Genomic DNA, 22,139 nt, shown 5'->3' with positions numbered 1-22,139 from the left:
CAAGCCACAGAATTGGAGAAAATAGCTACAAAACACATTATCACCCTGATGAAAGACTTGCATCCAAAATATACAAAGAACTCTTAAAACTCAACAATAAGAAAATAAACAACTTGATTAAAAAGTAGGCAAAGATCTAAATAGACACCTCACCAAAGATATACAAATGGTAAGTAAGTATATGAAAAGATGCTCAACATCATGTCATTAGGGAATTGCAAATTAAAACAACAAGAGATATCCATATACCTATTAACGTGGCTAAAATAAGATAGCAGAGTAGCACAGCAGAAGCGTGCTGGGCCCATAAAATGGCTAAAATAGAAAAACTGCAATACCAAATGCTGACAAGGACATACAAAAAGAAACAAGAACTCTCATTCATTGCTCAGAGGAATCAAAAATAGTATAGCCACTTTGGAAGACAGTTTGGTAGTTTCTTACAAAGCTAAACTGTCTTACCATCTGATCCAACAATTGCACTCCTTGGTATTTACCCAAAAGAGTTGTAAAGTTATGTCCACACAAAATGTCTATAGAAGCTTTACTCATAATTGCCAAAACATGAAAGCCACAAAGATGTCCTTCAGTAGGTGATGGATAAACTGAGGTATATCCAGATAATGGAAGACTATTCAGCACTAAAATGAAATGAGCTATCAAGTCCTGAAAAGACAGGAAGGGATCTAAAATGCATATTGCTTAGTGAAAGAAGCCAATCTGAAAAGGCCACATACTAACATGATTCCAAGTATATGACATTCTGAAGAAGATAAAACTATAGAGACAACAGAAAATAAAATCAGTGGTTACCATGGGGTTGGGTTGGGGAAGAAAAGAGATGAGTAGATGGAGCACAGGGGATTTTTAGGCAGCAAAACTATTCTGTAAAGGTAGATATATGACATCATGCATTTGTACACAAAGCAAGACAAACAAACATGTCTCAATACATGTTTCATTCTCCAGAGAAATAATGTTTGCACGAGAAACTGCTTGTTGGTTAATGCAGATGTGCACATCTATTTTTCTAGGTCCCTGCCAGTCTACCTGTTCCATCCTTGCTTATCTGGCATGCGGCAGTGTGTGAAAACACACCTGATCAGATGGTGAGGGTACAGGACAAGGGAGAGCGCAGATTACCTTGGGTGCCAGCCCACTCGTTTCCCCAGCCTGCCAACATGCGTTCCCGAGGGACCCTGCACACATCTCAGTCAGCCTGCTCCAGGTCACTATGGGGAGTGGCTTCTACCCATTTAATCCTTGCAAGGATACAACCCTTGATTCCAATTCTTCAGTTGTATTGTATTAATCTTCCATTGCTATATAACAAATTACCACAAATTTAGCATGTAACACAAATTTATCTCATAGTTCCCAAGAGTCAGAGGTCTCGCTCGGTATGGGTTAGTGGGATCTTCTGCTCAGTGTCACTAGGCTGAAATCAAGGTGTTGGCTAGGACGGCAATCTCATAAGGCTCAGAGTCCTCTTCCAAGTTCACTGACTGTTGGCAGAATTCAATTCCTTATGGCTATAGGACTGAGGCCCTCAGCTCCTAGAGGCTGCACACCAGTTCTTGCCATGTGGCCTTCTCCACAAGATGGCAGTTTAAGGTGAACAGGAGAGTATTTCAGATGTTTTGACTCTCTCTAGTTCAGTAAGGGCCCAATCCCTTTCAAAGGCTGATCTGTTTAGGTCAGGCCCACTCTGGATAATTCCTTTTTGAAGCTCAAAGTCAACTTATTTGGGACTTTCATTATATCTGCAAAATCCTTCATCTTTGTCATATAACATAGCCTAATCATGGGCGGGAAATGCATCAAACTCACAATCCTGCCCACACGCAAGGTGAAGGGATTATACAAATATAGCCCAGGGGACAGGAATCTTGGGGTCATCTCAGATTTCTGCCTACCGCCTGGATAATTAATCCTGATGAAACTAACAATGCCAGATTAATTCTCCTAAATCACCATATTATCTTTCTCTTAAAATAACTTTGAACAATTCTGTAAAACACAGGAAAAAAGTCTAAATTCATTAACTGGATATTCGAGGACTTACTCTTCCTTCCCCAGGCAACATTTTAAAACTTTACTCCAACTAGTCCTCCTCCATGAGTCCTCAGTCACACTCTGCTCTGCCCTCCCATGCCTTTCATATTTTCTGCATCTGCATTTCTTCTTGCACTCTTCCACCAGACCTAATTAGCCCCTTTCCTTTCTCTTTAAAATCTTATTTAGCCCTCAAGATGCCGCATCTACACTTGTACAAAACCTTTTCTGACCCTTTGACTCACATGAAGCTTATCTGTGAGTTTGTCCTAAAGTACTGTGGTGTATTGCAAAAATGACCATAAACCCCTCATCCCTGTGTGTATATCCTTTTGCAATGCGACTTGGCCACTCATCTCATCAAGAAAGGCTGTATTTTCCACCTCTTGACTCTGGGCTGGACCCTGTGACGTTTTTTAGCCAATAGGATACTAGCAAACATGATGCAAGCAGATACTTAAAAAACATCTGTGCACTGGGGCTTGCCCTCTTGCTGTCTTGTGAACCCTGCTACCACTACCAGGTGACTGAGCCTGGACTATTCCTCTAGAGGATGAAGGACAAGTGGCCAAGTTATACCTGTAGCTCCAACTGACACTGGGCAAACCATTTGTCACATGAAAAATAATAAATGTCTGGTGTTTTAAGTCATGGAGCTTTGAACCAACATTAGCAGCAAACTATTTACTCTGTAAGAGTCCTTTTCAACATTTTTTATTTTTCATTTTTTTACTCAGCTTAATTCTAATATGTTTTCTTGTGGGAAGAGTTAATTATAGCTTGCAATGAAGGATTACCTCATGTGCTTGAATCACAGCCTGGTTTTCAATATCTGGAAGTATGCATGGGAGTGGATCATGAAGCTTCTCAAAAAGACTTGGCTTTTAAAGGTGGAAGCAAACCAAGTGTCCACTGACAGATGACTGAATAAACAAAATGTGGCATATCCATACACTGGAATATGATCAAAAGGAATGGACTATGATCAAAAGTTCTGATACATGCTACAACATGGACGAACCTCAAAAATGTTATGTTAATTAAAATAAGGCTGGGAGATCCAAGATGGCAGAGTAGATAAACATTGTATGTGCTTCCTTCCTTGAATACACTATAATTACAATTAAATTATACAACAACCAACCTGGAGAACCATCTGAAGTCTGGCTGAAGAGAAGTTTTATAACTAAGATATAAAGAAGATTGGCAGGAGGGGTGAAGAAGGGAAATGGGCTGGCCCCAAACCTCCATGTGGCGGTTGACAATAGGGGGGTTATCTTGGCCACAGAGGTTCCCCCCAGAGGGATGAAGGATCCCAGCCCCACACCAAGCTCCCCAGCCCAGATTTCTGGTGCTGGGAAGAACCCCCACAACATCTGGCTGTGAAAAACAGTGGGGTGGGACAGAAGGCTGCGGGAAACCTAGACATCCTCTTAAACGGCCCGCACATATACTTTCTCACTCCTAGGCACTCACCTTGGGCTCCAGCGGAGGGACTGGGGTGGGGGGAAGGAGGGGATGTTGGAGGCATACAAGGTACAGACTGAAGTGTGTGGCTATAGGGCAAGGGCTAGAGGAGGAGATTCGCCGTTTTCTCTGTGTGGGGTCCTCCTGTGAAGATGGCAGACGTGTGCCATCTTTCCTGTGTTGCGCCCTCTCCCTACACCCATGGCCAAATCTGAATTGCAATTGGTCTGGTGAGCTCCACTGGGACCCTGCCCCACCCAACTCCACCAACACTGGAGGCATTTTCTTGGCAAGCAGCCAGCCCCACCCACAATGCACTCTTTCTTGGAAAACTATCAGAGTCCATTGGCCCCAGGTGGGTGGCAACTGGTCTTGGTGTGCTCGAGACTTTTGCTGAGTAGCTCCAGGCTAAGCACTGGCATCAAACCAGATTTTATATTAACCTGGTGAGCATACATCTTCCCACTCTAGTAACTCCCTGAGACCCTACCTTACCCAACTCGCACACTGCAGAAGACTTTATCAGTGGCTGAAACTTAAGGGAGCCGGCAGGTGGCAGCAGGCCTCAAGCTGTCCTGGTGGAGCTACCCCAGGCCCAGTACTGGTGGCAGCCATCCTCAGTTCGCAGTGTGGCCTCTTCCATGTGCCTCCAACTTTAGCACAGGCAGTGACCAACCGTGTATCACTTTCTAACTCCCACCAGGTAATCCCTGGCCAGTCACAGGCAGTGGCCGATCTGGGCCAGCACTGGAGCCCCTTCCAAGAGGTCCCAGAACCAACATACTTGGAGAACTGGAGAGCAAGCAAGGAATTGAAAACATATTTGAAGAAATAATGACTGAAAACTTTCATAACCTGGCAAAGGAAATAGACATACAAGCCCAGGAAGTGTAGAGAGTCCCATATAAGGTGAACCCAAACAGGCCCAAGCCAGACACATCATAATTAAACTGCTAAAGGTTAAAGACAAAGAGAGAATCCTAACAGCAGCAAGAGAAAGGTAACTAGTAACTTATAACGGAGCACCCATAGGATTGTCAACTGATTGCTCAACAGAAATTTTGCAGACCACAAGGTGTTGGCACAAAATATTGAACGAATGAAAAGCAAGGACCTACAAGCAAGATTACTCTCCTTAACAAAGCTATCATTTAGAATCGGAGGACAGATAAAGAACTTCCCAGACAATAAAAAGCTAAAGGAGTTCATCATCACCATACCAGTATTACAAGGAATCTTAGAGGGACTTCTTTGAGACTGAAAAAAAAGATAAAAACTATAAATAATAAAATGGCAATAGCTATATATCTATCAACAATTACTTTCAATGTAAATGGAATAAATGCTCCAATCAAAAGACATAAGAGGGGTGAATGGATAAGAAAACAAACACATATGCTGCCTACAAGAGACTCATTTCAGATCGAAAGACACACACAGACTGAAAGTAAAGGGATGGAAAAAGTTATTTCATGAAAATGGAAACAAACAAACCAAAAAAGGGGGGGTAGCAATATTTACACCACACAAAATAGACTTTAAAACAAAGGCTATAAAAAGAGATAAAGAAGGACCCAGTAATCCCACTTCTGGGTATTTACTGAAGAAACCCAAAACGCTGCTTTGAGGGGACCTGTCCATATGTTCATTACAGCATTGTTTACAATGGCCAAGATGTGGAGGCAGCCTGGGTGTCCATAGATGGATGAATGGATATAAAGGAGGTAGTACACATATACAATGAAATATTACTCGACCATGGAAGGGAATGGGTTCTCGCCATCTGCGGCGGCATGGACAGACCTGGAGGGTACTGTGCTGAGTGGAGTATGTCAGACAGTGAAAGACAGATGCAATGTGATTTCACATATATATGGAATTTAAAGAGCATAATAAACAACAAACAAAACAAAAATAAACTTATAGATACAGAAAACATTTTGATGGTTGCCATATGGGAGGGGGGTTAGGGGTGTGAGTGAAAAAAGGGAAAGGGATTAAGAAGTACAAATTGGTTGTTAAAAAGTAGTTATGGGGATGTAAGGTATAGCATAAGGATTATGTCAATAATATTGTAATTACTATGTATGTCAGATGGGTACTAGATTTGTTGGGGTGATAGATGGAGGCGGTTGGGGGCAGGGTGGAAAAGACGAAGGAGTTAAATACAAATTGGTAATTACAAAATAGTCAGGGGGATGTAAAGTAAAGCACAGGGAATACAGTCAATTATATGGTAGTAACTACATACAGTGCCAGGTGGGTACTAGACTAGTAAGGGGGTCACTTGTTAAATCATATAAATGTCTAACCTCTATGCTGTAAATCTGAAATTAATATAAAATAATACTGAATGTCAACTGTAATTGAAAAATTTAAAAAGGGGGAAAAGGTGAAGAGGAATAAGAGGTCCACATTTCCAGGTATAAAACAAGTAAGTCGTGGGAATGTAATATATAGCATAGGGAACATAATCAATAATATTGTGATAGCATAGTACGGTTGTCAGACGGTTCCTGGACTTATCACGGTGATCACTTCTCTTGGTATATAAATGTTGAATAATTGTGGTGTACCCCTGAAACTAAAATAATATTGTATGTTAGCTATATTTTAATTAATCTTTTCTAAAAAAAGAAAATGATAATAAAAAAGAAATAAGTAGGACACAAAAGGACAAATATTGCATAACTGCCACCAGAATAGACAAATTCATGGAGACAGAAAGCAGATCGGAGGTTACCAGGGACTGAGAGGAGAGCAGAGTGGAAGGCCTAATGGTTGTGGAGTTTATATTTCGGGTAATGAAAAATTTTTGAAAATAGTAGTGATGATTGCATAATACTGTGACTGTAATTCATGTCACTAAATTGTACACTAAAAATGGCAAATTTTTGTTATTTTAACACAATTTTGTGTTAAATACACAAATTGTGTATTTAACACAATTTTAAAAATTAATAAGATACACCAAAACCTCTTGAATTGTACACTTTAAATTGGTAGATTATATTGTATCTGAATTACATCTCAATAAAGCTATTAATTTGTTTTAATAAAACACACAACAAACCAAAATAACCTTTGGCTTCATTTTTCTCATCAGATGGAAACTATCCAGCCTACTGTCCTTCTCTTTTCGCCTTCACTGCCAGGAAGCTTAAGTTTTATGTTCCAGTGCAGCAACTCAGATGGCACACTGATGTGCTAAAACAAAACTGTTATCATCATCCTCATCAAATCGGAGGTTCCAGTTTCCTGTTCATATCCTTCTATGTGTCGTACTTTGTCCCAGCTCTTCATCTTTGTTAACTAAAATTCACTCAAAGTAACTTCTCCAGGCCCCCAACAGACCCTAAAGTAAACTGAGGTAATGGACCTTTGAGGACATAGTGTTACTCTGTAAACATGATGCCACAGCCTCAGATTAATTAGTAATTAACCTTCAGTGCAAAAGAGAACAGCTCATGCTAAAGAAGAAATAAGAGGACACCTCAAAAGCAGCAAGGACCTCACCATGGAAAATCAATAGGCTCAAATTTGATAACACAGACACAGAAAACAACCATTACTGGCTGATCTTTCATGCCGGGGCATTCTATTATAACAAATATTCAAAAGTTCCCCAAATGCCCACATTTGGGAAAACTGGATCCCAAAACTCCAAGGAGCTTGGCTTTAAGGTCATAGGAAAAAGTCATTCATACAGGAGAATGGAAAATAGAATATTCTTAATTCCATACACATACTCAACTTTTTTCATCTCAGAAAAAGACTGAGTCTTGGATAAGTATAATAGTCCCCAAGTTAGCCTACATCCAATGTATTGCTATAAGAAGAAACCTGCAAATACAAATATCAAAATAGATACATTCTACCTCTCGCCATAAAGTTTCTGATGATGTAGTATGTAATACCTGTACGTCTTTGAGAGAGAAGTATTATTACTAGAAAAATCCATTTGGCTTGCCTCTGCAATAAACTTAATTCTCCCAAAACAGAAACCATGTTGGTTCCTCTACCTACAGTGCAAGTACTTTGTACGTGGATGTGCTCTTAACAAATATTTCTTGAACATCAGTTTGGAGTCAATTAGACTATAAATTAAACTTTTCATCAAAAGTAGATAAATGAATGGTAAGAAGCAATATATTAAAATGTACAATAGTGATTTAAAAGAGAACATATACCCTCATATACAAGAATGCCCACCTGGCTTTTCCCTGTTGCTGCGACAGTTGGAAAGAAACAGTGACTGCATCACAGTGTAACGAAGTGCCGGGGTTGGTGTGGGGTTATGGAGGCTGCAGGGTTAGTTAGGGAGGGTCTGCCCTAGTGGCCTACGTGTCACTCGTATGGCCCTGGCCTTGGTTTCTTCATTTTTAAAAGGTGAGATCTACTTTAGGTTGTTTACTTAGATTCCTTCTACTCCTAAAAGAGATTTGATATAAGTGCTATTTTTTATCGCAGAATTGGTTTTCAACAGTTTCTATGTTTTCTATACAATTTTACCTACTATCTCCAATCAATAGTAAGAAATCATATATGAGCTTTTATGAGTTGAATAGTATAAGTCCTCAAAATATATTAACACTGGTATTATTCCTATTTAACATTAAAGATTCCAATATCCTCATATTTACATTCAGAAAAGGAAAGCTGGTTTAGATATACCTTTAGAAGAACATACAACTCATATTTAATTGTATGACAAAAATGACACTATAGCAAGGGATATAAGGATTAAATAAATTAATTAGACACAAAGTTTTTACTCTCTAAAGTTGAATTCCTGGTAAGTTTAACTGTTTTTCACCTGTGTTAACAGAACTTAAAAATGATTCACTTTCTAAAACGATGGAGAGTAGGGGGAAAATCTTACGAATTAACCAGGGATTGTTTGCATATAATTATAAACTGCCAATCAACATGATTTTAACAATATTCATATTTTTGAAGCTATTTCATAAAAAAAAAAGGAAAAAAAAGAAAAAAGGAAAAAGAAGAAAGAAAGAAAGAAAAGAAAAGAGAAAATCAGACCTTATCTAAAAGACTACTTATGAGACTTAAGGAACTTACACATTCATGGCTGAGTGTTCAATAATACATTCCCAGTAGAATGGTCTCTAAAAATGTCTATAATTAAAAACAGAATAGTAAAAAAAACATCGCATGGCTTACTCTCTTGCTGGTGAGTTAGTGGAGGATTCCTTTTTTGATTCAGGAGAGCTTAGGATTTGCGAAATACAATTATGTTTTCCAGTAGATGGGGCATCTCTTTCTTGCTCCGAGTGGATTAATTTTAAGGTCTCTATTCCATCTTCTCCTTCCATCTTGTCATTCGGATTTGGCTGTGGTTCTGGACTCTTTAAAATCAAATCATCTTCACTTACAGAAATCGTGAGGTCACTGCTGCTGCTCAAACTTTCCTCCTGCTCTTCCTGAATTTTTCTGAAGGGCGTCTGTGACTTCGAGTCCCTGTGAGGAAGATGATCTGTAAGAGGGGATATGAATACATTACTGGTCACTAACTTCAGGAAGAAGCAAGGTAAGACATTCCACCTCACATAGGGAATTACTCATCAGTTAAAAACATGTCGTAACAATGCACAACTCATTATAGTATTTAAAAACTCATTAAAAATATTTTAAAAATATGACAGTGGGTTTCAAAATCAGATAATTCGCTTGCAAAAATGGTTTCATGTACATATTTAGGAACTCATTAGAATGGAATTTATTGGCAAAGACACGACTTTGTTTTTGACAAAGAGATTAAAATGGAGAGTATATTTTGTTCTTACATACGACTACTACCAACCAGAAAAACTAAATACCAACAAAAATCAGGAAACAATCTTAGCCTCTCACCCACCTGAGAAACCTTCCCAAGCAGAATGCTTCTCATGAGAACTCTTATTTTCAGATGCACCGTATTCTGAGAGTGATCTTGGAGAGATGGGAGGTCTGGCTCTTTCTTCCTTGACTTCAATATATTCCCGTGTCAGTATTTCTCCCTCTGATCTGCTGGAACTGTCACACTTTAAATTAGTGGTTCTGTTCTCTGGACTTAATCTTTCCTGCAACAGGGAATGGACTTCAGTAGACTTTTTGCCGTCAGATAAATTACTCTTGCCATGACGTGTGTTGCTTCCTATCTCCAAGCAATGAGTTTGTTCCTCCTCAGACAATGCGCTGGCTGTGACTGGCGTTTTCTCACCAATCTGAAGAGATGTCTTTCCGTCTATTTTGTGAGACTTATTTAAGCACTGTGTGTCACTATTAGTTTGTACTACATAGCTGTCTGTCACATTACTGCTTGGGGCTGTCTGTTGGTGTGAATCTGGGTCAGGAATTGAAAAGTTCTTTGTGGGTTGGGGAGATTTCTGCTCTGTACTGAAATCTCCAATGTTTGAGACGGCTGACATTTGGCGGCCCGTAAAGACTGTTGCTGGTTGATATAATCCTCTTGACACAGCTGTCCCCAAGTTAATTCCTGCCTGCACTGCAACCTGCAGCACCAAAAGAGATGTGAGTTAAACATAGTGCACATGAACAATTAGGGTGTTTAAGTTGTTCTCAGAAATGAAATGAGGTAAAGGAAGCATGACCAATGAAATCAACACCTACCATGTTTTATAAATCTCATGGCTTCCTACGAGATGAATGAGCAAAAACCAGTACAGTCCATACTACTTAATTTTAATAACAATATGGGTTCACAAAGCAAATATTGTCAAGGAACTATGGAAACGATATTTTTCAAAAAGAGATGCATACATTGCATAACAATGTGAATGTACTTAATGTCACTGAATTATACACTTAAACTAATAAATTTTATGTTACACGTATTTAACCACAATTTTTTAAAAAGCTATTAGTTGTAACCACTTTCCACAGAGAAGCTCAGATTTGATGGAGCTAGGGAGGTACTTGATTAAAAAAAAGAGAGAGATGGAAGTACATAAAGGACTACTGAAGGTATCAAAACTCTATTTCTATTACTATGTATAATATAAAAAACTTCCAATAATCACACTCAGGATTGCATTAAAATATACTGCATATATGTAAAATAATCATAATTTCTAGTCAAACTGCAAATAACAGTTTTGCTGAACAACTTCAAGTATTTTTAAAGATATCTGAAGCAATTTAAATGTACTGGCATATCTATGGGGAGAAGAGCATTGTCTCTTCACTAAAAAGTGAGGGGCGTGGGAGAAGAGGGGAGAAGGAAGGGAAACAAGCAATTGATTCAGTGGCTTGATCAAGGACACGCCGTGGGAAGCAATACTGCAAGTAACAATCATGAAGCTTCAGCAAGTTAAGGGATTTTCTTCCAAATGGACCAAAGCATTTCCACATACATAATAGCAAGGAGTTCACAAAGCCCTACAGAGTTGATGGGGAAACATATTTGTACCCTTTCTCTGCAGAGAGAAAAACTGAGGCCCAAATGTTAAGAGAGAAAATGCCATACACATAGCTGAAACAGAATCCTGGTCTTGCTTCTCTTCAAATATACTGTCTCTTCTATTTGCCAAAATAAAAGAAACAAATTTGAAGTTAAAAACAAATGAACTGGGATATGTCAGAGAAATGGTGAAATAAGGACCTCTCAAAATTCTCTGCTTCATAAAAGAAATAATAACACTGGAAAATATCTTTAGAATAACGTTTCAGAACTCAGGAAATTATCCAAAGGCTTACAGCTATCTGGGGAGCATTTATTTAAGAAAGATTACTGAATCTGGTAAGAATAGTGTACTTTATGGTGTTTTAACTTGCCTTATTCCCATTTCCCCATTCTCAAATTTGCAGTAACCTTGAAAACCAATAGCCGGTAATCACAGCTTGTAAAACAGCAGCCTAACAGACACTGAAAGGAGTAGAGAAGGGATGGGACTCCTTCAAAAATCTCCATTCTCAGAGAACTTTCATTATTTGAACTGTCTGGTGGTTCCCTGGAAGACAGTACTTACCAGACTGTCTTTATTTGACCTGACTTGGAGCTAACACATTGCAACTGCCTTTTCTCTGGAGGCAGTTGTTGAAAATTAATCAGAGACAAGTTTTTAACACTGAGGCTTCCTAAAGCAATGGAGAACAGTTGGGCAAACAATAGGCTAACTGAAAACACTTACAAGGAAAAGCTTGTGAGTGAAATATTCACAGGGGGCTCTCAAAAGCTCCAACATATTCCTAGAAATGTAGATGACCACCCACATGCCAAGGGCTACGGGCATGCTCAGGACAAGTCCTGAGAAGGGCCTACGCTCTCACTTTAGGCTTCCCTCAAGGTTCTGCACAAGCACAAAGTAAAGACTAAGGTGAAGTTATTAATATAAACTGCCTGGATGATTGCTGAAGGTGTGCCCAACACACACCCAGAGCCCCCTGCCAAAAACTGTGAGACTTATTGGTTTCAGGCATTTTTAAAAAAGCTCTGTGTAATCATTATCTGGTCACTAAGCTAACTGAACAGAAACTTCAGAGATCATACATGACAATGAATACAGACTTTACATAATAAGTTCAGAAAGTGACTAAATGAACAAACAGCAAAAACAAATTCTAGGAAGGGGAGAATCTGATTTTCAGAGTAGTCATATTTCATTGATTAAAATGTCCAAACTTCAACAAAAAATGATGAGAAATTAAAAGAAACAAGAAGGGGTGGCGCAAGCTCTGAACAACAGGGTTGCCAGTTTGATTCTCACATGGGCCAGTGAGTTGCGCCCTCCACAACTAGATTGAAGACAATGAGCTGCCACTGAGCCCCTGGAAGGACGGCCGGATGGCTAAGTTGGTTAGAGCTTGAGCTGTTAACAATAAGCCTGCCAGTTCAATTCCTGCATGGGATGGTGGGCTGTACCCCCTGCAACTATGATTGAAAATGGCGACTGGACTTGGAGCTGAGCTGTGCCCTCCACAACTAGATTGAAGGACAATGACTTGGAGCTGATGGGCCCTGGAGAAACACACTGGTGCCCAATATTCCCCAATTAAAAAAAAATAAAAGAAAAGAAAAAAGAAACAAGAAAGTATGGTCCATACACAGGGGGGAAAAAGCAGTCAATAGAAACTATTCCTGAGGAAGCCCAGATGTTGGACTTACTAGACAAAGGTTTTAAATTAGCAATTTTAAAAGTGTTCAAGGAACTAAAAGAAATCATGTCTAAATAACTAAAGGAAAGTATGAGGACAATGTCTAAGCAGAGACTATCAATAAAGAGAAAGAAATTATTTGTTAAAAAAGAACCAAATAGAAGTTCTGCAGCTGAAAAGTACAATCATCAGAATGAAAAATTTACTACAGGGGCTCAACAGCAGATATGAACAGGCAGAAAAAAAAAAATCAACAGACTTGAATATAATTCAATTGAGATTATCCAGATTGAGGAAAAGAAAGGAAAAAGAATGGAGAATATTGAACAGAGCCTCAGAGACCTGTGGAACACCATCAAGCATATCAACCTATGAATAATGAAAGTCTCAAAAGGAGAAGAGAAAGAAAAAGGCACGGAAAAAATTTTGAAGAAATAATGGTGAAAACTTCTCAAATATGATAAAAAGCATTATTCTACACATCCAAGAAGCGCAATAAAGTCTAAGTATAATAAACTCAAAGAGATCCTCACGTAGACATATCATAATCAAACTATTGGAAGCCAAAAAAAAAGGGAGCCTTGAAAGCAAAAATAGAGAAGTTACTCCTCACATACAAGGCATCCTTAAAAAGATTAACTGATGATTTCTCATTAGAAACAACGGAAGACAGGAGGCAGTAGTATAACATAATCAGTGCTAAAAGAAAAAGATTGTCAATCAGAAATTCTATATCCACCAAAGCTTTCCTCCAAAAGTGAAGGAGAAATTAAAGCATTCTTCACTAAACAGAGAAAATTTGTTACTACCATACCTGTCCTACAAGAAATACTACAGGAAGTCCTTAAGGCTGAAATGAGAGGACACTACACAATAGTTCAAATCCATGTTAAAAAATAAGTAGCACTAATAACAGTAAATACATTGGTAAATATAAAAGATAGCATAAATATATTTTTATTTGTAACTTTTTCTCCTATATAATTTAAAAGATAATTGCATTGAGCAATAATTATAAATCTATGTTGATGAACAGCATATAAGATAATAAACATATAGTTTGTATTACAATAATATCACAAAGGAATGGAGTTATATAAGAGCAAAGTTTTTTACATGCTATTGAAATCAAGTTGGTATTAATCCAAACTAGATTCTTATAAACTAAAACATTAATCATGACACCAGGGTATCTACAGTAAAAGAATGACGGGAAATTAAAATTGTACACTAGAAAATATATATTTAACACAAAAGAAGGCAGTATAGAGGATTACAGAAACAAAAAGTATATAATATATAGAAAACAAAGAGCAAAATGGCAGATGCAAATCCTACCTTTCCTGCAATTATATTAAATTTAAATGGATTAAATACTACAATTAAAGTTAGAGACTCACAGAATAGATTTAAAAAACATGATCTAACTGCTGTCTAACGAGACTATTTTAGATTCAAAGACATGAGTTGATTGAAAGCACAGGGAAGGGAAAGGATATATGAACAAATTCTCATAGAAAAAAATATATACTATGCAAATAATAACCAAAAGAAAGCTGGAGAGGCTATTCTAAGATCAGACAGGATAGACTTTAAGACACAAAATTGTTACTACAGACAAAAGACATTTTATAATGATAAAAGGGTCAGGTTGTGAAAAAGATATAACAATTAGAAACATTTATGTATATTTAACAACAAAGTCCTAAAATACATGAAGCAAAAGCTGAGAGAATTGAAAGGAGAAACAGACAATTCGCAATAATAGCTGAAGACTTCAATACTCCACATTCAACAATGTGTAAAACAACTAGACTGTAGATCAATAAGGAAACAGAGGACTTGAACAACTATAAACTAACTAGACCTAACATCAGGTGTCAGAAGTAAGGTAGTACTGTCACAGAATATTGAGAGTAGGGGAGACACACAAGAGGAGTGTGTTTTTTTTCCTTTACAGATACATATGACCTAACAGACATACAGAAGACTCCACCCACCAACAGCAGAATACACAGACTACATATTCTTCTCAAGTGCACATGGAACATTCTGCAATATAACCCGTATGATAAGGCCATAAATCAAGCTCAATAAATGAAAAGGAATTGAAAGAATGTTCTATGATGGCAATGGAATGAAATTAGAAATCAATAAAAGAAGGAAATTCAGCAGATTCACAAATATGTAGAAATTAAACAACAAACTCCTAAATAACTAATGGGTCAAAGAAGAAATCACAAGGGAAATTAGAAAATAGTTTGCGATGAATGAAAAGGAAAACACACATACTAGAACCTATGAGTAACACCACTTAGAGGGAAATTCATAGTTGTAAAAGCTTGTATCAAAAAAAAGAACTCAAATCAATAGCCTAACCTTCCATGCTAAGAAGTTAGAAAAAGAAAAGCCAATTAAATCCAAAGCAAGCAAAAGGAAAGAGATAGTCCTCCCTCACTATTTGTGGGCAGTTGGTTCCAGGACCCACTGAGGATATCAAACTGTGCAGATGCTCAAATCCCTTATATAAAATGGTGTAGAACAATGCACATAGTTGGCCCTTATATCTGCAGATTCCCAATCGTGGACTGAAAATACTGTTTTCAATCCACCGTTAGTTGAATCCTTGGATGTGAAACCTGTGGATATGTAGGGCTTACTGTAATAAAGATTAAAGCAGAAATAACTGAATTAGAGAACAGAAAAGCAACAGAGACAATCAACAAAACTGAAAGTTGATTCTTTTAAAAAGTCAACAGACTGACATACCTTTTAGCTAGACTGACAAAGAAAAAAAGAGAAAAGACTTAAAATACTAAAATCAGAACTGAAAGTGTTACTTTGTTACCAACCTTACAAATATAAAAAACGTTTACATGGGAATATTCTGAGTAACTGTATGTCAACAAATTCGATAACCTAGATAAATTGGATAAATTGGACAAATTCTTACATGGACACACAACAACCAAAACTGACTCAAGAACAAATAGAAAAGATCTATAATATGTTAAGCAATTGAATTAGTAAAAAAAAAAAAAAAAAAAAAAAAAAAAAAAAAAATTCACACAAAAAAGTCCAGGACCAGAAAGCTTCATTGGTGAATTCTATCAGATATTTAAAAATTAACACAAATCTTTCATAAACTCTTCCAAAAATAGGCAAGGAAGAAATACTTCTTAACTCAATTCTATAAGGCTGGTCTCTGACATTGAAACCAGACAAAGACATCACAAGAAAAGAAAACTACAGACCAATATTTCTTATGAATATACATGTAAAACTTTTTTGGCATCCCTGGATGGGCACAAACCAATGTAAAAATTCTTTTTTTTTAAGATTTTGTTGGGGAAAAGGAACAGGATTTTATTGGGGAACAGTGTGTACTTATAGGACATTTTCCAAGTCAAATTATTGTCCTTTCAATCTTAGTTGTGGAGGGCGCAGTTCAGCTCCAGGTCCAGCTGCCATTGTTAGTTGTAGGGGGCGCAGCCCACCATCCCTTGCGAGAGTCAAACCGGCAACCTTGTGGTTGAGAAGATGTGCTCCAACCAACTGAGCCATCCGGGAGCTCAGCGGCAGCTCAGCTCAAGGTGCCCAGTTCAATCTTAGTTGCAGGGGGTGCAGCCCACCATCCCTTGTGGGAATCGAGCAGTCAAACCGACAACCTTGTTGTTGAGAGCCCACTGGCCCATGTGGGAATCAAATCAGCAGCCTTCGGCGTTAGGAGCACGGAGCTCCAACCACCTGAGCCACCGGGCCAGCCCAATGTAAAAATTCTTAGCAAAATACTAGCAAATCAAATTTAACAACGTAGAAAAGGGATTATACACCAGGACCAAGTAGGATTTATCCCAGGAATGCGAAGATGGTTCAAATAATTATCTCCATAGACATAGAAAAAGCATTTGCCAATTCAAACATGCATTCATGATTGAAAAAAAAACACAAAACACTAGAAACAGAAGGGAACTCCCTCAATTTGATGAATTGTATCTATGAAAAACCCATAGCTAACATCATAGTCAATGGTGAAAGACAAAGCTTTCTCCCTAAGATCAGGATTAACACAAGAATACTTTTACCACTTCTGTTTAACACTGTACTGCAGATTCTAGCCAGGGTAGTAAGGCAAGAAAAAGAAATGAAAGAAATCTAGATTGCAAAGCAGGAAGTAAAACTATCTCTACTGGATGACATGACCTTGTATACAGAAAAACCTAAGGATTCTACAAGAAACAATTAGAAATAATAAGTTCAGCAAAGTTGAAGGATATAAGTATATAAATACAAATAATGTATTTCTATAGATTAGCAATAACAATCTGATATCAAAATTAGAAAAACAATTCCCTTTATAATAGCATCAAAAAGAATAAAACACATAACCAAGACATGTAACACTTGTACACTGAAAACTACAAAACATTGATAAAAAGCAATTTAAGACCTAAATAAATGGAAAAACATTCTGTGTTCAAGGAAAATAAGACTTAATATTGTTAAGATAATGTAGGGTAGATGTTGAGGAAAATTTGCCTTCATTGGTTGATGTGAGCTTTTGTCTATTAGCTTTTATTTGTTCCTGTATGTAAGGTGATTTCTGTATTGTGATCAGGGGTTGAGTAAATTCCCCCTTTGGTCTCATTCTCCCAAGCAGCGGAGATATGAGATGATGTTTGCTTTCTGTGCCTCATTCTCCTGAGCAAGAGAGACATGAGATGAGGTCGCTTTTCTGCCTTTTCTGTTTGTGCTGTGATGCGATGGTTAGCTTAGGGTTAAAGAAATTCTTGATCAGGGGTTGAGAAAATTCCCTCTGTTCTGTCTGTTTCACTCACATCAACAGATGAACAGAAGCAGTAGCTAAGTTATATCAGGACGACGTGACAGGCACATTGCCAGGCTTAGGAAGACCTTGGGCTGATGGTCCCAAGCAAGAATAGTAGATATTGCTTATCCGGATGAATTGGCCCTGCGACCGGAGGGACAACATTCATATCGGTAACTGCCGGACCCTCCCGGAACTGGCCATTGCCAGGGGGTAGGCAGGAACACAAAAACTGGGTTCTGGGGTGCATCTAAAGAGATATATAAGGCAGACCTCAGGTGGATTGATTGACTGCTGTTTCAAGAAATTGCTATTCAGAAGATTTGCTGTTTCAGGACTGCTTTTCACGATTGGATTGTTTCAGAGTAAGAGATTGGAACTTGCCTCAATGGACAGTAGAGACTTCTTTTGTTGGTGAATTGTCATCATTCTAGCATCTTTGGGAACTTGTATGTAACTTGTAGCTTGCAGTGTCAGAAGACGTCCTAACCTCTAACAACAACAGCAACGACAACAGCAGCAACAATCTTCAGATTGTTAACACCTTGAAAACTTATATACAGCTTGCAGCTTATACCATCAGAAGACGCCTTGATTTCTAACAACAACAACGGCAACAACGGCAACAGCAGCAGCATTCTTGGGAACTAGCAAGCAGCAGTGTGGGAGACTTGAGTTTCTCTCAGCTACAGACCTGGCAAGATTTTGATTTATGACTTTTTCAGAACTGCTCTCCCCAAGTATGGTGAGCTTTTGACATCTACTGTAATAGTTATTATCCTATAGTGCTGATTACTGTTTTTGCATACTCCTTACTGATGTTATTTGTGTATTTAGCCAAGTGATTTTTGATCAATAGTAAACATATGCTGTGATCTCTTAAACTTATATGCATGTGTACTCCTTTGACATAACATTGTTATTAATGTATATAGTTTAGTCTTAACCACCTTTACTTTCTATCATTAGCACATTCTATTAAATGCATTTGTCTTTTCCTATTGCATATTGCTAAATAAATTGATTAGATATTGCTAAATAAATTCATTAGCCCCACTCTAGCATATGTCCCTCCTCCTTCTTTTCCCCGCTCATCATTACAGATAACAATACTCCTAAATAGATCTACATATTCAATGCAATCTTTACCAAAATCTCAGCTGGCATTTTTATAGAAGTCGGCAAGCTGATACTAAAATTCTTATGGAAATACAAAGAACCCAGAATAGCCAAAACAATTTTCCAAAAGAAAAGCAAAGTTGGGAGACTCATACTTTCCAATTTAAAAACTTACTACAAAATTAATGTAATTCTAGGCTGTACTGGCACAAAGACCGACATAGAGATCAATGAAATAGAACTGAGAGTCCAGAAATAAATCCACGGTCATTTGACTTTTCTGAAGACATTTTTAGAGCAGTTTTAAGTTCGAGGCTAAAAGAGGCTGCCATTGGTTATTTCCCTTCCTCCACATTAGAAGACTAACATTCAGCCATAAAAAAAGAATGAAATCTTACCATTATGCTAAATAAAACATGTCAGACACAGAAAGACAAACACCATATCATCTCTCTTATATGTGGAATCTACAAAACAAACAAACAAACAAACAAAACCCCAAGGTCATAGATACAAAGAATAGATTGGTAGTTGCCAGAGGTAGGGAGTGTGGGGTGGGAGATACAGGTAAACTTTTAATTTTCTTTTTAGTTTAAATAAATTGAAAACATATATTGGGAGTTGGGAAAAGTGATAGTAAAGCAAATGAATATGACTGAAAATACTTCTTAGTGAATAGATAACTTTAGGAGTTCATCTTTGCTGAGGGAAAGAAAAGGGACATACTTAAGGACATATCAGCAAGTACAGAGGACGTCAAAAAATGTATACACATTTTAAGAAGGGAAACTGTATTAAAATTGTAATAATATATACCGATAACAAAAGATGAAGACAAGTCACGTTTGACTTCTGCAATTACAAGAGGTGCTCAAAGTGGTTACCATCAATGTCCAGACACTTCTAATTATGGTGAACTGCTGCTTGAGCAACACTGACCAAAGTGTCCATGTGTATACATTTTTTTTGGCACCCCCGCTATAAAATTAATGTAATAATGTCTTAGTTAATAATTACTAACTACAGTTTATAAAGCAGGTGGATCTTGACCACTGTGTTCTTTGAAAAAATGTATTTATGTTATACTTCCTGTTTTGTAAATTACCGAGGAAATCTTTATTTTCTATTAATATATATATTTTTTCACAGACAAGGGAATTGAGAAATATCAGGATGAGTGAAGAATGGAAATGAGGCTGTAAGAACAAATTTCCAGCTTTTCATACAATAATAGAATTATTATTCTTAGTTTCTGTGTAAGCAAATCCTTAAGTTACACTGAGAAGCTTCAAAAAATCCCTTAATAAAAATTTATGATAATAGGAGTGACATCATAAAATGACAGTGTGAGGTGAGCCTCTGAAAATCTCCCCTGGAATTTACAACACATTGAACAACTATAACTCCACAAAGGACTCCCTGTGCAGAAGATAGGCAAGACTAAGAGGCACACTACTGAAATCACCTAAACGTGGGCAAATTGCGCGAGCAGGAGAAGAGGGAAGGGAGAAGTGTGGAAATGGAGCTGCACGGGCGCAGGACGCAGACCCAGCTCAGTGCTCCAAGCTCGCTGCATCCCGGAACTAATGTAGCTGCAGGAGAGGGAAGAACTCGGACTGCTAGGGCTCTGATTATGGCCCACAGGGCTGAGGGGACAGCATATAACACGGCTGAACCAAACGCTCAAGGCAGAGACCTCGGAGCAAAGACTGAGGGAAGAAGGCTAAAAACGGTGAACGGAAGCCTTAGGCACTGAGACTAGCCGCCCCCTCCTTACCCTCCCAAAGCTCGCCCCACCCCCACCTGGCCGGTGCTAGAAGCGGAAGAGTAGCAGTGTCAGAACAAAAGAACAGAATATTTGCAGTTCTGAGAACTGTGGTCCGTACACATGGACTCGCAGTGCAACTAGCCCTGGCAAAGGGGAGGGAGCCGAGAAAGCAGGACTGGGTGTGGTGGTCGTTGCCGCCATGGCTCTGACCACCTCTCACAACCCACTCCACCCCTGTCCCCACCTATCTGGGAGGATCCCTGCAAGAGTAAACAGAGCTGCTGAAACACAAGGGCTCTGGATCTGGTGCAGGAAGAGCTTTGGAACTTCAGAAGCTATCCACATCCTCACACGGAGGCGGCTCTGTATGACACAGGCAAATGGTTCAGAGAGGAGAAGCCCACCTTCCAAGGAATCCCCCGAATGAGAAGCCAGAATAGTGCAGAGAAAACATAACACTACAGTGGGAGAGAGAATAAAAGGCTGCAGTCAGAGAGAAAATAAAACATTCTACCAATGCCTACTGGAAAACTAAAGAAAGATCTCTTTCTATCAAACCGTTGTAGAACCCACTCCTGTAGATTTCTAGGAAGAGAATAATAAATCATTAATTGCCATGAATAACCAAGGTAACAAGACAACTCAGAAAGAAAATGAAAAGTCTCCAGAAAATGAACTTAAAGACACGGAAATATGTGACTTAAATGATAGAGAAGTCAAGATTGCCATTCTTAAAAAACTCAACGAGATGCAAGAAAACACAGACAGGCAGTTTAATGAACTCAGAAACACAATCAAAAAACAAAATGAGCATTTTACCAAAGAGATTGAAATTTCAAAAAAAGAACAAAATAGAATTTCTGGAGGTTAAGAACTCAATTAAAGAAATGAAGAATGAAATAGCCAGCTTAGGTAGTAGAGTTCACCAGATGGAGGAAAGAATCAGTGATATAGAAGACAGAAATCTGGCAATGACATAGATGGAAGAAGAAAGAGACTTGAAACTTAAAAGAAATGAAAGAACTCTTCAAGAACTGTCTGACTCCATCAGATAGAGTAATATAAGAATAATGGGCAGGCCAGAAGAAAAAGACAGGGAGAAGGGAACAGAGAGTATATTCAAACAAACAGTCGATAAGAACTTCCCAAACTTTAGGAAAGAACTGGATCCTGGAATCCAAGAAGCAAATAGAACACCTAATTACCTCAACCCCAACAGACCTTCTCCAAGGCACATTGTACTGAAGATGTCAAAACTCAATGACAAAGAAAGAATCCTCAAGGCAGCCAGGGAAAAGAAGACAGCAATCTACAACGGAAACCCCTTAGAATATCATCAGAAACTCTGCAAGCCAGGAGGAAGTGGACCCAAATGTTCAAACTATTGAAAGAGAGAAATTATGATCTAAGAATTATATACCCAGCAAAGATATCCTTTGGATATGAAGGAGGAATAAACCATTCCAGACATACAGAAGCTGAGGGAATTTTCTAACACACGAACTGCACTACAAGAAATACTGAAGGAGGCGAATAGACAAGCACCAATAGCAATTAATTCTGGCAACCAAAACATAAAAGGGGGCAGAGTAAAGGTCAGAACCACAATATGGAAATGGAGAAAGTAAGCATGCTTAAGAAAATGGAATACTCTAAATATCAAACTTTCTTTTATATAAACTTAACTTGTAACCACTGGAAAAAACTCCGGAACTGAAATATATAACATAGTAAAAGACGAAACAGAGTGTAAAATCATAGAACACCACCACACAGAAATAATAGACA

The 22,139-nt window shown here is 38.1% G+C and overlaps 1 protein-coding gene across 8 annotated transcripts in view; it reads right to left on the bottom strand.

The window, feature by feature from the left end:
• KIZ (kizuna centrosomal protein) overlaps window positions 1-22,139 on the bottom strand; it is a 155,756-nt gene that overhangs the window by 98,942 nt on the left and 34,675 nt on the right. For all 8 annotated transcript variants that reach the window (XM_033094995.1, XM_033094996.1, XM_033094998.1 and 5 more), the window contains 2 exons: window positions 9,398-10,034; window positions 8,704-9,016 (listed from right to left, as the gene is read on the bottom strand). In XM_033094995.1, coding sequence (XP_032950886.1) covers window positions 8,704-9,016; window positions 9,398-10,034 — 950 coding nt within the window. The remainder of the gene's footprint in view (window positions 1-8,703; window positions 9,017-9,397; window positions 10,035-22,139) is intronic.

Source organism: Rhinolophus ferrumequinum, chromosome 23, assembly GCF_004115265.2.
Source record: "Rhinolophus ferrumequinum isolate MPI-CBG mRhiFer1 chromosome 23, mRhiFer1_v1.p, whole genome shotgun sequence".
Taxonomy (NCBI): Eukaryota; Metazoa; Chordata; class Mammalia; order Chiroptera; family Rhinolophidae; genus Rhinolophus; species Rhinolophus ferrumequinum.
This window is presented reverse-complemented; position numbering and strand designations above follow the sequence as displayed.